This window comes from Talpa occidentalis, unplaced genomic scaffold (genome assembly GCF_014898055.3).
Source record: "Talpa occidentalis isolate TD23 unplaced genomic scaffold, MPIMG_talOcc4v2.1 talOcc4.13, whole genome shotgun sequence".
Taxonomy (NCBI): domain Eukaryota; kingdom Metazoa; phylum Chordata; class Mammalia; order Eulipotyphla; family Talpidae; genus Talpa; species Talpa occidentalis.
The window spans coordinates 75,280,908-75,297,727 of NW_023601322.1; the positions used below are offsets into that span (position 1 = coordinate 75,280,908).

Sequence of the window (16,820 nt, forward strand, 5' to 3'; positions counted from 1 at the left end):
TCGATACCCGGCTGCTCCCCGGCCACCGGAGTAGGGTCCCACATGACGCACAGACCCCTCCTGCCGCCCGCTGCTCCCCTCAGCAGTGTACTTCGGGCCTTCTGCCTGCTCTGCTCCCTGCTCTGGCTCTGGTGAATTCTCTCACCCTCCAGTGCTTGTGTGTATAAATAAATCTTTTAAAAAAATAAAATAAAAAATTATGAGGCTTTTTTCCCCCCAGTAATAAGTCAATTGTCAAGTATTTTATTGAATTCTGGTTTATATTCCAAGGTGTTTAAGGTACAAAATAAGTATAAGATTTCACCCCTGCTCTGAAAATACTTCATTTTCTTGTATGGACATGAGATTTGCACATATTATACTAGTTCATAATTCTTGAATGTTAAACTGGTATTAGAACTTGGAAGTTCTAATTAGACTTAGTTACACTACTGATTTAAGATCTTAAATAAGATAGGAATATCAGGTATAGATTTGAATGTGTCTTTGAATATTGCACAGTGTTTGGAAAGGTGGCTCAAGTCTTTGAAGATTTTTTTTAGAAGTTTAAAACAATATTGTTTTTATGTAATATATAGTATTAGAGTATGTATTATAGGAAGGTTCTGAAAGTAATTTTTTGTCATCCCTCTCTAAATGAGACATCACTTTTTTTTTTTTAAGATTTATTTATGCATAAAAGAACCTGGGGTACAGGCCTGAGGTGTTGGGGAGGGGGGTGGTGAGAGGATTCACCAGACACAGAGCAGGGAACAGAACAGGCAAATTGACTGAAATACACTGCTAAGGGGAGCAGCAGGTGAGGCAGGAGAGGTCTGCTGCACCATGTGGGTCACCTCCCTGGCCAGGAATTGAACTCGTGCTGCAATGGCTGAGCATAGCTTCATAGTGCTGCATCTTAACCCCTTGGACCACCAGGGAGGACCTAAATAACTTTCCTTTTTTTAATTTAAATTTTATTTTTATATTCCCCATACAATTGCAACCCCCTTATTTTGACCCCAATCCTTTGTATCCCCACCCCCCACTCCCCATAGAGTGTCTCTGGTTCATAGTTGTTTGTTGATTTTGATTTTTACTTTCTTATATTCTTTTTCGTGGTCTCTTATTTAAGTTTTCTAGATTCCTGCTATGAGTGAGACCATCCGGTATTTTTATTTTTCTTTCTGGCTTATTTCGCTGAGCATAATCCCTTCCAGCTCATCCATATTGCTGCAAATTGCATGTGTTTATCTTTTTTGAATGCTGAGTAATATTCCCTGATGTATATGGACCACATCTTCTTGATCCAGTCATCTGTTTTTGGGCATTTGGGTTGTTTCCAAAGCTTAGCTATTGTAAATAGTGCTGCTATAAACATAGGGGTGCAGGTACTCTTTGGAATTGATGTTTCTGTGTCCTTTGGGTAAATACCTAGGAGTGGACTTGCTGGATCCTATGGAAGCTCTATGTTTAGTAGGTCCAGAAATCTCCACACAGCTCTTCATAGTGGTTGGACCAGTTTGCACTCCCACCAACAGTGCAGGAGAGTTCCTTTTTCTCCACAACCTCGCCAACATTTGTTGTTCGTTTTTTTAATATGTGCCATTCTCACTGGTGTAAGATGGTATCTCATTGTAGTTTTGATTTGCATTTCCCTGATTACAAGTGATGTTGAACATTTTTTCATATGCCTATTGGCCATTTGCATTTCCTCTTCAGAGAAGTTTCTTTTTAGCTCTTCTGCCCATTTTTTGACTGGATTATTTTCTTTGTTGTTGAGTCTCATCAGTTCTTTCTAGATTTTTGTGATCTGTCCTTTATCATTAGTGTTGTGTGCAAAAATGTTCTCCCAGTCGGTGGGGTTTCTCTTTGTTTTGGTTATTGTCTCTCTTGCTGTGCAGAAGCTCTTTAATTTGATGTAGTCCCAGCTGTTGATCTTTGCCTTCACTATCACTGCTTTGGGTGATGTGTCTGTAAAGATGTCTTTGATGTGCATATCATGTAGTGTTTCGCCTACATTTCCTTCTATGTATTTTATGGTTTCAGGTATTAAGTCTAGTTCTTTAATCCATTTTGAGTTGGTTTTTGTGTATGGTATGAGGTAGTAGTCAAGCTTCATTCTTCTGCATGTAGCGACCCAGTTTTCCCAGCACCATTTATTGAACAAACTTTCTTTGCTCCAATGCATATTCTTTGCTCCTTTGTCAAAGATTAGTTGACCATAAATCTGTGGGTTTATTTCTGGATTTTTTCTATTCGATTCCATTGGTCTGTGTGTCTGTTCCTGTTTCAATACCAAGCAGTTTTGATGATTATGGCTTTGTAGTACAGTTTGAAGTCGGTGTGTGATGCCTCCCTTCCCTTCTTTTTTTTTTTTTTTCAGGAGAGCTTTGGCTATTCGGGGTTTTTGGTGATTCCATATGAATTTCATCAATAATTGTTCTATTTCTTTGAAGAATGACATTGAAATTTTGATTGGAATAGCATTGAATCTGTATATTGCTTTTGGTAGGACGGCCATTTTCATAATGTTTATTCTTCCAGCCCATGAGAAGGGGATGTCTCTCCATTTCTTTGTGTCTTCTTCTATTTCTTTTAACAGTGTTTTATTGTTTTCTTTGTATAGGTCCTTTACCTCTTATGTTAGGTTTATTCCCAAGTATTTGATTTTTTTTGTTTCAATAATAAAAGGGATGGTTTTTTTTATTTCTTCTTCAGATTTATTGTTTGTGTATAGGAAGGCTACTGATTTTTGCGTGTTGATTTTGTATCCTGCCACTTTACTGAACTGATTGATTAGTTGAATTAGTTTTTCTGTGGAGTTTTTGGGGTTCTCTATGTATATTATCATATCATCTGCAAATAGTGATAGTTTGACTTTTTCTTTTCCTATTTGGATTCCTTGTATGTCTTTCTTTTGTCTTATTGCTCTGGCTAGGACTTCCAGTATTATGTTGAAAAGCAGTGGACATCCTTCTCTTGTTCCAGATCTTAATGGGAATGCGTTCAGCTTTTTGCCATTGAGAATGATGCTGGCTGTTGGCTTTTCATATATGGCCTTTATGATGTTGAGGTATGTTCCTTGTATCCCAAGAATTTCAAGGGCTTTTATCATGAATGGGTGTTACACTTTGTCAAAAGCTTTCTCAGCATCTATTGATATTTTCATATGGTTTTTGTATTTCTTTTTGTTGATGTGTTGGATGACGTTGATTGATTTTCGGATGCTGAACCATCCTTGTGTCCCTGGAATGAATCCTACTTGGTCGTGGTGAATTATCTTATGGATACATTGTTGGATTCTGATAGCTAAAATTTTATTGAGGATTTTTGCATCAGTGTTCTTTAGGGTACTGGCCGGCATCTTTTTTGGTGTGCTCTTTGTGGGGTTTGGAAACTGGTGGTCTAAACGAGTCAAATACTGTTATGCCAGAAGTCTAGTGAGGCAGTGGTACTTTGAGTATGTTAGTTGTCGCTGTCACAGAATATTTCCTCCTTCTGTGTTTAATTACAAAGGTGTGTCTTGAAGTCCCACAAACTTCCCTGGAGGTGGGGCAGCTGGATTGGACTCTTGGTTCCAAATCACTGTATCCCCCTTTGGGCTCCAACTTCCTGCCATTGAGGACCAGGCTTGTGGGGACCTTCAACTCACCTCTGAATGCACAGGGAACCTTCTCCCTCTGGCTCCTCCGGGAGCCTTTTGCCTGTTTCAAGCAGTCTTTATTGAAGAAAGTTCCCAGTTCTAAAGTGCTGATGTGGAAACACACTCCCCTGCACGCCCGGTCTGCCCAGGCCTTGGGTGCCCGCTCCCCCTCTGGGTTGGAACTGCTGGCCAGAAGGGGCCTGGTGTGGGTGAACTTCCCAGCTCACCTCTGGCTCCGCAGGGAGCCTTCTGCCGGTTTCAAGCAGTCTTTACTGAACAAAGTTCCCTGTTCTAAAATGGCGATGTGGGGACGCAAGCCCCTGTGTGCCCAGACTGCCCCGGCAGTGGGTGCCCGCTCCCCCGCTGGGCTAGGATTGCTGGCCAGAAGGGGCCTGGCGCTGGCAAACTTCCCAGCTCACCTCTGGCTCATCCGGGAGCCTTCTGCCAGTTTCAAGCAGTGTTTTCTGAAGAAAGGTCCCTGTTCTAAAATGGTGATGCGGGGACCAGGACCTAAATAACTTTCAAATGACTTTGAAATCTTTTCTAACCTGTGGTTACCTGGAAACTTTAAAAAGGCATATTAAGAGGTCGTGTTTTTGTTTTTTGGTTTTTTTAAAGATTTATTTATACAAGCACTGGGTACAGTCAGAAGTGCGGGAGGGTAAGAGAATTCACCAGAGCCAGAGCGGGGAACAGAACAGGCGGAGTGACGAAATACACTGCTGAGGGGAGCAGCGGGCACAGCAGGAGAGGTCTGTCACGCCATGTGGGACACTTACCATTGGCTGGGGATTGAACCGGCACTGCAGAGGCTGTGGGCAGCTTCACAGCCCAGCGCTCAACCTCTGCGCCACCAGGGTAGGGCCCCCCTTTTTTTTAAGATTAATTGATTTATTCAAGAACCAAGGTACAGGCCAGATGCATGGGAGGGTGAGAGGATTCATCAGAGACACAGGGAAAACAGAACAGGCAGACTAATGAAACACACTGCTGAGGGGAGCAGCGGGAGAGAGAGGAAAGGTGTGCCGGCTGGTATCAAACCGGCGCTGCAGAGGCTGTGGACAACTTCATGGCATGCGCTCAACCACCTGTGCCACCAGGGGAGGCCCGAGGTCGTGTTCTTCAGAGTACTTTGGAGTAGAAGTTTTCTGTACTTCAGTGTTACTTACGCTGGCATACATGTTCTTTGCTCTATATTTCAAATGTAGCTCTAATTCTGATCATTTTAGTTGATTTTTTTTAAACCTCTGTAGGTGTAGATATATACATTTATGTAAACTTTACCCTTTCTGCTTTATAGAAAATGAACGGTCATCTCCGGTTATTGAATATTGCTTGTGCTGCAAAGGCTAAGTGGAGACAAGTTGTGCTGCAGAAGGCTTCCCGGGAGTCCCCTCTGCATTTCAGCCTTAATGGAGGAAGTGAGAAGGGATTTGGTATTTTTGTTGAAGGAGTAGACCCTAGTAGCAAAGCTGCTGATGCAGGACTGAAACGTGGTGATCAGGTAAGTAACTAGTAACATAGATTGAAGTCTTTTTATAGGTCTGCTATTTATATCCTCACCTGATGTTTTTTCAAATAAGCATGATCAATGTAAAAACATTTTGATAATATTTTTAAATGGCTGTGCTTAAATGATATTTGTCATATATATCCATTACTTTTTTATAAATAGATTTATTTATTCATGCATACAAGAACCCGGGTACAGGCCAGATGCGTGGGAGGGTGAGAGTATTCACCAGAGACAGTGGGAGCAGAACAGGCAGACTGACCAAAATACACTGTTGAGGGGAGGAATGAGCGAGATAGGAGAGGTCTGCCATGCCATGTGGGTATCTCACTGGCCAGCTGGGATCGAACCAGCGCTGTGCTCAACCGCCTGTGCCAACAGGGGAGGCCCCATCCATTACTTCTTTTTTTTTTGTTTTTAAAGATTTGTTTATTTATACAAGCACTGGGTACAGTCAGAAGCATGGGTGGGTGAGAGAATTCACCAGAGTCATAGCGGAGAACAGAACAAGCAGACCAACGAAGTATACTGCTGAGGGGAGCAGCAGGCGGCAGGAGAGGTCTGCGTGCCATGTTGGACCCTCGCCCGTCAGCCAGGGATCTAACCGGCACTACAGAGGCTGCGGGCAGCTTTGCAACCCAGCACTCAACTGCTGCACCACTGGGGAGGCCCCCCATCCATTACTTCTTATGGAAAATTTTAATATTATGTTACCAGAATCACCCTGGTAGTCTTGGCACTATCAGCACGAACTTATTTGAATGTTTAATCCATCCTCCAAGGGTTAGGAAGCATATGGTAGCAAAACTACACCCATAAGCAGAGTGAGCAAGGTGAGGGACTACGGAAAAGGAGGAGACTCTCAGGAAGTTGGTAGGGGTTATTCTCGCCACATGCTGTTAGGTTACTATAAGTACCATATTTCAAAATATGATCTACTGATAACCTTATTGCTGAAATTCCATACTTCAGTCAAAAACTGATAATCAGGTTTTTGATCAAAGCTGTCTAGAGGATTCTTGTGAAAACCAATTTCTTTCCCCAAATGTAGCTTAATCACTTGGGAAGCTTGCTTTTTTCCCCTCTTAAAACTTTATTCGTTTGGGCCTTCCTGGTGGCGCAGAGGTTAAAGATAGCACTATCAAGCTATCACCCGCCACTGCAACATGAGTTCAGTCCCTCTTCCCGGCCAGCCAGGGAGCTACCCACATGGCGCAGCGGACCTCTTCTGCCTTGCCCACTGCTCCCCTCAGCGGTGCATTTCAGTAGATCTGCCTGTTCTGCTCCCCACTTTCTCTAGTGAATCCTCTCACCCCCTGCACCTCTTGCTTACACCCCAGTTCTTACATGCATAAATAAATAAATTTTTCAAACTAAAACTGTATTCATTAAGAATGTGACTTTAGGGCCTCCCTGTTGGCACAAGCAGTTGAGCACAGTGCTGTGAAGCTGTCCACAGCCTCTGCAGTGCAGGGTTGATCCCAGCTGGCGGGCGAGATACCCACATTGAAAGGCAGACCTATTCTGTCTCTCCCGCTGCTCCCCTCAGCAGTGTATTTCAGTCAGTGCCTGTTCCATTCCTTGCTCTGTCTCCGGTGAATCCTTTCACCCACCCACACATCTGGCCTGTACCACATTTCTTGTATGCATGAATAAATAAATCTTAAAAAAAAAAAGAATGTGACTTTATTTTATTTTAAACTATATGGTCCTGCTTTTTTAATATGAGGCCATTCACATTATGAAAATTTCTACACTTCAAAGCAGTGGTTCTCATCATGGGGTGATTTTATATCCAGTCCAAGCCCCAAGAGTTGGCAGTGTCTGGAGGTATTTTTGGAGACTTGGAGATTACATCTGGATAAAGATTATGGATGCTGTCTACAGCCCACAATCCCACCCCCATGAAAAGTTATCTGTCTCAAAATGTGGAATAGTTACCCCTTCTTTCCTAAGGGAGCATTTAAAAATAGTTTCCTGTGCCTTAACCCAGACTACTCAGGATATATAGTAACTAGTATCCTGGAATCAAGAATTTTTCAAATATTTTATTGTAAACACATTTAAGAATTTCATTCTTTTTATTTTATTTTTTACATTTTTCATTTTCATACAATGTATGCATTATCATCTCGGTTGTAGAGCCTGTGAAATTCCCACCACGCATTCACCTGTGTTCTGTCACTATAGTCCCTTGTGCTCTTTCCACCCTGTTTTGATCCTGCTCCCTTTTCCCCCCTGCAGAATGTCTCTGGTTTATAGTTTCTTGTTGATTGTAATTTTTACTTTATTATAATTCTTTTTTGTTCCTCATCCCTTATTTGGATCGTCTATATTCCTCCTATAAGTGAAATCATCTGACATTGTTCTTTCTTTTTGACTTCACTGAGCATGATCCCTTCCAGCTCCATACATGTTGCTGCAAATGGCATGAGTTTATCTTTTTTGATTGCCGAGTAATATTCCATTGTGCATATATATCACATCTTGATCCAGTCATCTATTTTTGGGCATTTGGGTTGTTTCCATAGCTTACCTATTGTGAATAGTGCTGCTATAAATGTAGGGGTGCAGGTGCCCTTTTGAATTAATGCTTCTGTGTCCTTTGAGTAAATACCTAGGAGTGAAGTTGCGGGATCGTATGGAAGCTCCATCTTTAGCAGGTTGAGGAATCTCCACACACTCTCCATAGTGGTTGGACCAGTTTGCACTCCCACCAACAGTGTAGGAGAGTTCCTTTTTCTCCACATCCTTCCCAACATTTGTTGTTGCTAGTTTTTTTAATATGTGCCATTCTCACTGGTTTAAGATGGTATCCTACTGTAGTTTTGATTTGCATTTCCCTGATTACAAGTGATGTTGAACATTTTTTCATATGTCTGTTGGCCATTTGCATTTCCTCATTGGAGAAGTTTCTTTTTAGCTGTTCTTCCCATTTTTTTACTGGCTTATCTACTTTGTTTTTGTTGAGTCTTGTCAGCTCTTTGTAGAATTTTGTGATCAGCCCTTTATCATTAGTGTTGTGTAATACATCTGTCCTTTCAAAATGTAAAAAAGAAAAAAAAGAAATCCATTAATGTCATTCATGAGAGAGGAGAGAAATATATCATGCTTTTCTTCTCCCCTTAGCTTTCCCAAGTGTCACTGAAATTATTTGAAGTTTTAGATCGAGATTGTCACTTTTTAACATTGTTTCTTCTCTTTCAAGAATACCTTTGCATTTGCATTTAGTTTTACAAGCTTATTACCAATAATCATTAAGACATTTACTCCTGCTTTACTGATTTTATTGATCGTCTTCATTTCAACTGTGCCGTATGTCCCTATAATTTTGATTAGTTTCACTATTGCCTTCTAGTAATTCTAATACCTGTTCTGGTACTTTTCTTCAGAAAGGACAGTTGGGTACTGTAGTTTTATGTCCTTGCATTTCTGGAGTTGTTTTTGTTCAGCGGAGTATAAGATTATTTATTTACAGGTTTTTTTTTTCCCCTCAAAAATTTGAAGTCACAGAAAAGTATCACATCATATTAGTGTTGTCTGAAAGAAGTCCAAGCCGAACTTTATTTTTCTTTTCTAGGTGCTTTTCCTTCCTGCTCTTCTGCCCACACAGTGATGCTTATAGATTCTTTGTTCTCTTTCCTTGCTTAGAAAACCTCTGTGTGGCACTATATGATCCATTTCAGCACATAAATGCAAGACATTTTTTCAACTCTGGGAATTTTCTGAGATTTTTCTTTTCCTAATACTTTGATTCCTTCTCTTTTGCTATACTTTTAGAATTTTGTCAGTTCCTGAGATCTATCCTCTATCCTGCTTTTAATTTTTTTTTCTTTTTTGCTTATTATGTTATCTCCTAGTCCCGTGAAATTAATATTTTTTAAATAAGTGTCCTGTATGATTCTGAGATAAGGCTAATTTTGGGGATCCCTGATGTGAAGGATCAACACTGTCACATGGAAGAGAACCCATTGCAGTTGTGCTTGCTGCTTTTTGACTATTGATTCAGTCACTGCAAATAATTGTTATTTAATGTAGTTTGAATACCACTTTTAAATGAATTATCTCTTTTATTGGTTTTTGTGTTTTTTTTAAGTTTTCTTTTTTTTTTAAGATTTATTCATGCATACAAGAACTGGGATACAAGCTAGATGTGCGGGAGGGTGAGAGGATTCACTAGAGACAGACTGGGGAACAGAACAGGCATATTGACTGAAATACACTGCTGAGGGGAGCAGCAGATGAGATGGTCTATCGCACCATGTGGGTATCTTGCTGGCCAGCAGCGATCAAACCTGCGCTGTAGAGGCTGCAGACAGCTTCACAGCGCTGCGCTCAACCTCCTGCACCACCAGGGAGGCCCAAATTATCTCTTTTAAATACAACAAATTTTCATTTAGAATGTTCTATTAAATTTGTAATACACATACAGGTAATTTTCATGAGTTTATAACATGATTAATATTTTTACTTCTTATGTAAATCTTCTGTATTTTTGAAAAAGCTTAAGATCCAAAAGGATGAACTTTATTAAAAAATTGTTAATAGGAGATATTTGGGAAAATAGAGCAATGTAAAAAAGAATTAAACAATAATCCCACTTACCACAGAGATAACCGTTATTCACCTATGGGTGGTGTTTATTCAAGCTTCATTTGATTTTTTCCACCATTAAACTTAAAGTTGTCAAAAATACTAATACTGTTTCTATCTTAATTTGTATTTTTCAAATTCCTTTTTAAAGATAATGGAAGTAAATGGACAAAACTTTGAGAATATTACATTTGTAAAGGCCCTTGAAATTTTGAAGAATAATACTCATCTTGCACTTACTGTGAAGACCAACATTTTTGGTGAGTTTTGTTGCGAAAACTGGACTTTTTGTAATAGCAAAAAAGTACAATGAAAAGGATAATAAAATGTACATGTTTATTTTTAAGCTATTTTAACATTTTTAGGAACTGTTGAAATATAGTATGTATTCTAGAATTTTTTTCATTATATATAAAATAGTCTGGTATCTTAGTAAATTTTAAAACGTGTGCAATTATTTTCAGTCTGTCATTGTAAGGGTGCTATTATGTACTGTATTTTGTAGGGAATACTAAGTAAAACTTAGATGTCATAAATTTTTTCCCCTGCTTATGTGCTAATCAGTGTACTTCTAATGTTTTACCTTTCTGAAGTAATAGCATGAATGCCAGATGATTTATTTAATGAAAATAAAATGGGTTTTTTGTTTGATTAATCAGTGAACTAGATTTTCAGTAACAGCAAACTATGTAAAAAATGTTGGTTAGTGTGCATATTGTGTGTTTTGATGATATTCATATTTTGGTTGAAAACAGTAATCCTGTACTTTTAATTAAATTTTTTTTTCAACTTTCAGAAAAGACCTATTTTACTTTGGTTTCTTCAGCTACCATAGGCTTTTCTCTGAAATTCTGAGACGGCAAAAGTAAAAAACCATATTATACTAGAAAACTCTAAGAATATTTAAGAAATCCTTATAAAGTAGGAAGGGAAAATTTCCCTTAAGTCATGTAGGCTGCAATTTGAGAAGTAAGAGTTGAATTTAAAAGTATGTATATGGAAAAGGAAGTATAAGGGGTTTTTTTTCTCATTTTGGCTCCCAGTGTGCTGTACTTAGTAATATGAAAAATGAAGCCTTTGGTGTTTTTCCTCTTTTTTCATTGAGTCCCTTAAGTAACATTAGTTCTGCATAGAATAAACAGATAAGCCTTGACAGTTTCTCACTTTTGGAGTTTGGGTTAGCATCTGGAAACATCAACTTTGGTATTAAACTGACAGGATTCCAACTTTGAAAAATACAATAATAAGAAATTGCTCTTATACCTAGAGCAAATTATTTCACCTCTCCAAGCTTCAGTTTTTCCAGCTCTATTTCATAGGGCTCTTAAAAGGTATCAGATACCTTTAAACTTTTTGTCTGGCACTTAATGATTACTAACTAGTATCAAATATTATATATAAAAATAGTAGAGGCAGTGTAATGTAGTGGTTAATAACAACACCTTAGAAGACAAAGTAGGTCTGGAGGGTGCAAAATTCAGGGAAGCTACAAACTCACCATTCTTTGAGTGATGAGAAACACTTGCCCAACTAGGTAAATGTGGCAAAGGTGAGGGGGTTAATTAGTATTGTAGAGAGGGGCTCATAGCAGTCAATATCTTCTTCCTTATTGTAGTAGTATTCATCCTAAGCAAAACACCAAAGTGTTTCTCAAAGACATATTAGTAAAATATTTGTAGAAATGGAGTACTCCTATCTAGAGATGGTACTTACTCTAATAATTATGAAATTACCACGAAGCAAAATTGAGCAGTTAGAACTTGCATTCAGAACTGCATGTAACTTGCAGTTAGAACTCCTGCAAAAAGGGATGTTGTGATCAGAAAATGTATCTGTTTAGATTCTCCAGCAAAGTATACAGAGTTGATCATATGTTAAAATTTTACGGCCACAGATTACCAGTCTTAGGAAAACCAGGTCTTTGACTGGGTTTGGTGTGCTACCTAACAACGAGTTTACAGATTCTGGAGAAAATAGTTAATTTAAGGGAAAGAGAAAAAAACATTTGTAAAACTCTGCTCAGAGATTTTAAAGGTTATTACTTAAAACAAGAGCAGGACAATCATTGAGGAAAAAAAACAGTAATTTACAATAAGGTATCACTTGCATCCTTTTTGAATACCATGTGTGGGGTTCATCTGAAGTTTGCTTCCTGTTTTTCCCCCTCTTTGTGCTTTACTTTGTATATTTGTCTAATAACCCATGTTTAAACAAAGTTATCTTGTTTCTGCTATATCCAGTCTGTTGTTAAATACATATAGTGAGTTTAATTTTAGATGTTGAATTTCTCAGTAATAGAATGTCCATTTGAATCCCTTTATAGATGTCATTTTTCTGTTGCAATTGTCCATTTTTCTCACCCATTTTTCTCTTTTTTGACAAGATACAATATAAAATCCTGTGTATAATGCCAACATTTGAATTATATTTAATTCTATTTTCTCCTTTAACTACCTTATTTTCTTTGTCTTAATAATTTTTCATTGTATGCTGTATTTTATGTATAGCAACTTAGAGAACAGTAAATATTTTCTCACAGATGGGATCTGCCATTTCCTCTGGTTAAGCAGATAGAGTAAGAGGAATTAAGTCTGTCAAGCTGGGTTGCAGAATTACTAAGACTGTGTACAATGGTTTCAAGTTGAGAGCAGTAACTGTCATGTGCTTTATGTAGACCCCTCTTCTAAGGGAAATTTGTACCTAAGCACCAAGAAATTGCAGGAAATTTTACTCAGCTTTTTCAGCCTCGTTCATTTGGAACCCCTACCACTCTACTCCCAGTCTCTACCTAAGGCGTAGATTTTGATTCAGTCTGATGTTTGTCTTTTTTTAATATTTTCTCTCCTTCAGAGATTTTGAGCTTAGTTCTTTAACCTCACACTCCAAGTAGATAAATATTGTGTTTCTTACTGTCTCTCCCTATTTTGTGATTTGACCTCCTAAAGTACCGTGACACCAATTTTTAGCCAATTCCCAGCTTCCTCCATTGTCTTACTAACAATGTCCCATGGAGACATTGCAGATATAAACTGCTCTCCATACTGGTTGGTACCCTTACCACAGTCAGGAATGTTCTGTTGCTCATTCAAAGATTACCTGCTCTTTTCAACAGAAAATTAAAATGCTATATACCATAGCGTTATCATCTCCTTCCTCTACCTTGTCCTCTAGTCATTTTCTTGTACTTTTATTTCTAACATAGGGACTTTGAATTTGAGGTTTCATCTACCTAGAATCATTCCTCCTTTGCCTAGCTAAAATCTACTAACCTTAGTGATCTCTTCTTTTTTTTATTTTTTTTTTAAGATTTATTTTTATTTATACAAGCACTGGGTACAGTCAGAAGCGCGGGAGGGTAAGAGAATTCACCAGAGCGGGGAGCAGAGCAGGCAGAAGACCGAAGTACACTGCTGAGGGGAGCAGCGGGCGGCAGGAGAGGTCTGCGCGCCATGTGGGACCCACCTCCGGTGGCCGGGGAGCAACCAGGGATCGAATTGGCACTGTAGAGACTGTGGGCAGCTTCGCAACCCAGCGCTCAACCGCTGCCACCGGGGAGGCAGTGACATGATAGAGAAGATTTTCCCTTTTTCACTATTTTAATTATTTCCTTGCTTTATGTTCTCTGTGCACCATGTGTTTTAAGCTGTGTTCCATATCAGGAGGAATTTATAGACATCTAGTATAGTGCCTGACATGAATAATTTTTGAATGGATGACTGTCTTAATTTTAGCTTCGAAACATTTTTACCTTTGTCACATGGCTTAAAAATACAGTGAAATTAAAATAATTTACTTTGTAATGTGTCAATTTTATTTTTCAAGATTTATTTATACATACAAGAACTAGGGTACAGGCCAGAGGTGTGGGGGGATGAGAGGATTCACCAGAAACAGAGTGGGGAACAGAACAGGCAGATTCACTGAAATACACTACTGAGGGGAGCAGCGGGCGAGTCAGGAGAGGTCTGCTGCGCCATGTGGATAGCTCCCTGGCTGGGGATCGAACTCATGCTGCAGTGGCTGCAGATTGCTTCATAGGTTGTGTCTTAACCCCTTGCACCACTAGGGAGGCCCTGTAATGTGTCAGTTTTAAAGGCTTAGTACGTTTAAATCTTGTAAGTCCTTTGATTACAATTTTCAGGGGTTGGGGTTTCAGAGGGCCACATTTCTCCAGTTCATAGCTTTTCTTTTATAAATTTATCTTGAAGCTGCTGCTCAAAGTTGCACCACTGATAAGCTGAGTATTTGGTTCTGCAGATCATGTAACTGAATATGCGACCACTATTTCTCTTTCATTCAGACCCTTAGCCCCTCCTTGAATTTTTAGGAAAGTTGCATTTCACTGTAACATTTATCGTTTAGTCTTCTTTGCCTAGCAACTGATCTGTCTTATTTAAGCACACACATTTTAAACAACAACCAAAAACATCTTTTCCTTGCCATTAATTAATGAAAAATAGGTGATAGAAATTTTCTTAACTGGAAAAGGAGATACTCGGGGGTTCTAGACCTATAGCCCCATACAGCTTTATCATATTTCTGCCTGATCTTGGAGAGGGATAGCCCCTTTCAGAAAGTGAAAAATTGGATCCAGGCAAAGAATGCTAGATAGTCAGGTTCTCTAATGTTCCTGCACCTTCCTTTCCTTTTTACTTTACTGAGTGACATAAGTCTCATAAATATGACCTTGAGGAAATTGTTGTGTGTTTGTTTCTAGTGAAAACAGGTCCAGCAAAAGCTCCTCCTATTTTTTTTAGTGGCTAAATTTTGCAAAACTGAGCCTGACTATAGTACTGGTATCTCATCTCAAGTGATTTATGTTATAAGAAATAATATATAGGGCCTCCCTGGTGGCGCAGTGGTTGAGCACTGGGTTGCGAAGCTGCCCGCAGCCTCTGCAGCGCTGGTTCAATCCCCAGCTGCTCCCCGGCCACCGAAGGAGGGTCCCACATGGCGCACAGACCTCTCCTGCCGCCCACTGCTCCCCTCAGCAGTGTACTTCGGTCCTTCTGCCTGCTCTGCTCCCCTCTCTGGCTCCGGTGAATTCTCTCAGCCTCCATGCTTCTGACTGTACCCAGTGCTTGTATAAATAAGTAAATAAATTTTTAAAAAAAGGAAATAATATATAAATAATAGGATTTAAATAGCTAGATCTATAAAATCTGAGTTTTACAGTTATAATGCTACCTAAATAAGAACCCCTGGACTCTTCAAACATGCTGATAGCCTCCCTATCTCCTTTGCATTTTCCCCAGTGACTTTTTTCATTCTTGGGCAAAATCAGAAGTATGATCGGGTATAAAAACTGAAGAGAGAAGTAGATGTAGCTGGTAATTAAAGGATGAGTATAAATTTCATGTTTAATGCATGAGACTGTGAAAGAAATCAGCTGTGTTTATACTTTAGATTTGTTTTTGGTGTAAAAGCCTTCTAATGAGAAGAAATGACAAATGTATTTATTTATTTCCGCAGTTTTCAAAGAGCTACTTAGTAGAACTGAACAGGAGAAATTTGGTGTACCTCATATTCCCAAAATTGCTGAAAAAAAAAGTAATCGCCATTCAATCCAGGATGTACCAGGAGATATTGAACAGACATCACAGGAGAAAGGAAATAAGAAAATAAAAGCAAATACTGTTTCAGGTGGAAGAAACAAAATCAGGAAAATTTTGGATAAAACACGATTTAGTATCTTGCCTCCAAAACTATTTAGGTACGTAATTCCAATCCCAGTCACATAAGCATTTTTGTGTAGACTATAAAATTTTTATTTTTGGAAGGGGGGTGCTGGATCAGTTTTATTTTTTATGCAACTAACACATCTTAAAATCTATAAATAATCTGTAAATAAGAATAAATTCTGCATGTCTTCCCATAACTTCCGTGATAGGTTAACTATACTTCCATTAGCCTTAACTTTGAATTTAAAAAAAACTTATAGAGATAGGGATGTCATCATATGATAGGGAGACACAGAAGGCATGTGATGTGTTGAAGATTTGTCCATTTAGGGATATCTGTGTGCTAGCTGTGTTAGTGGTTTTGGATTAAAGGTACAGCAAAATGTAGCAGTAGTATCAAGGTAGCTAATTAGGCAACTTGGAACTAAGTAAAATGTCAGTTCTCATTTACACAGTACAAAATCTCACATTTTCTGTCAGAAATTATTCATTTAATTAGGGGTTCACACAGGATTGAAACATCCTGAGCTCTGGTCATAGTGTCACTCATTTCTAGAAAGTTTATTACTCATCTTTTTTGAGTGACTGCTATCTTTGAGGTCAGTGGTTTATAAAATCATAACTTTGAAATGGTAAAATTATTTAATATTAGCTTACTGTGACATGATAGCATAGTGAACATTATAAAAAAAGACTTGTTCTCACAAATAATAATGAGTAAGATTATAAGAGAGGTCAGCCCACATTGAAGAGATTGGGAATGGTTTTGGATGAGCGGAAGTCTATAAAAGTTCACAAATGGGAGGTCCTCAGAAGGTTATGCCCTAATTACCATTTCCAGAAACCTGATGTTTTGGGGTCTGGATTATCTATATATCCTATACCTGGTTCTCTTTTGAACAATGGCAAACTTGTAATACATTTCATCTAAAACTAGAGAGCATTGTGATTGTAACTGACTTTAGCTTGTTTGTGTCACATTCCAACGAGCTATATTCAAGTTTTAGGCAATTAAATCAGTATCTCACCTCCACAGTATCTCCTTCAGGAAGTAGGAATTGCTTATTCCACTTTGGTTACAGGAGGAGGCTTGGAAATTGAGGGGATTGAGAGCAAACTGAGTTTCGTTTTTTTTTTTTTTTTTTAAGATTTATTTATTTATTTATACACGCACTGGGTACAGTCAGAAGCGCTGGAGGGTGAGAGAATTCACCAGAGCCAGAGTTGGGAACAGAACAGACAGACTGAGGAAGTATACTGCTGAGGGGAGCAGCAGGTGGCAGGAGAGGTTTGCGCGCCATGTGGGACCCTTGCCTGGGGGACGGGGATCGAACCAGCGCTGCAGAGGCTGCGGGCAGCTTCGCAGCCCAGCACTCAACCGCTGCGCCACCAGGGGTGCCCTCCCCCC

At 39.0% G+C, this 16,820-nt stretch overlaps 1 protein-coding gene across 9 annotated transcripts in view; it reads left to right on the forward strand.

Moving 5' to 3' along the window:
* The window catches only part of RAPGEF6 (Rap guanine nucleotide exchange factor 6), a 219,996-nt gene that overhangs the window by 127,301 nt on the left and 75,875 nt on the right, over window positions 1–16,820 (forward strand). For all 9 annotated transcript variants that reach the window (XM_054694436.1, XM_054694440.1, XM_054694442.1 and 6 more), the window contains 3 exons: window positions 4,926–5,129; window positions 9,883–9,991; window positions 15,204–15,444. In XM_054694436.1, coding sequence (XP_054550411.1) covers window positions 4,926–5,129; window positions 9,883–9,991; window positions 15,204–15,444 — 554 coding nt within the window. The remainder of the gene's footprint in view (window positions 1–4,925; window positions 5,130–9,882; window positions 9,992–15,203; window positions 15,445–16,820) is intronic.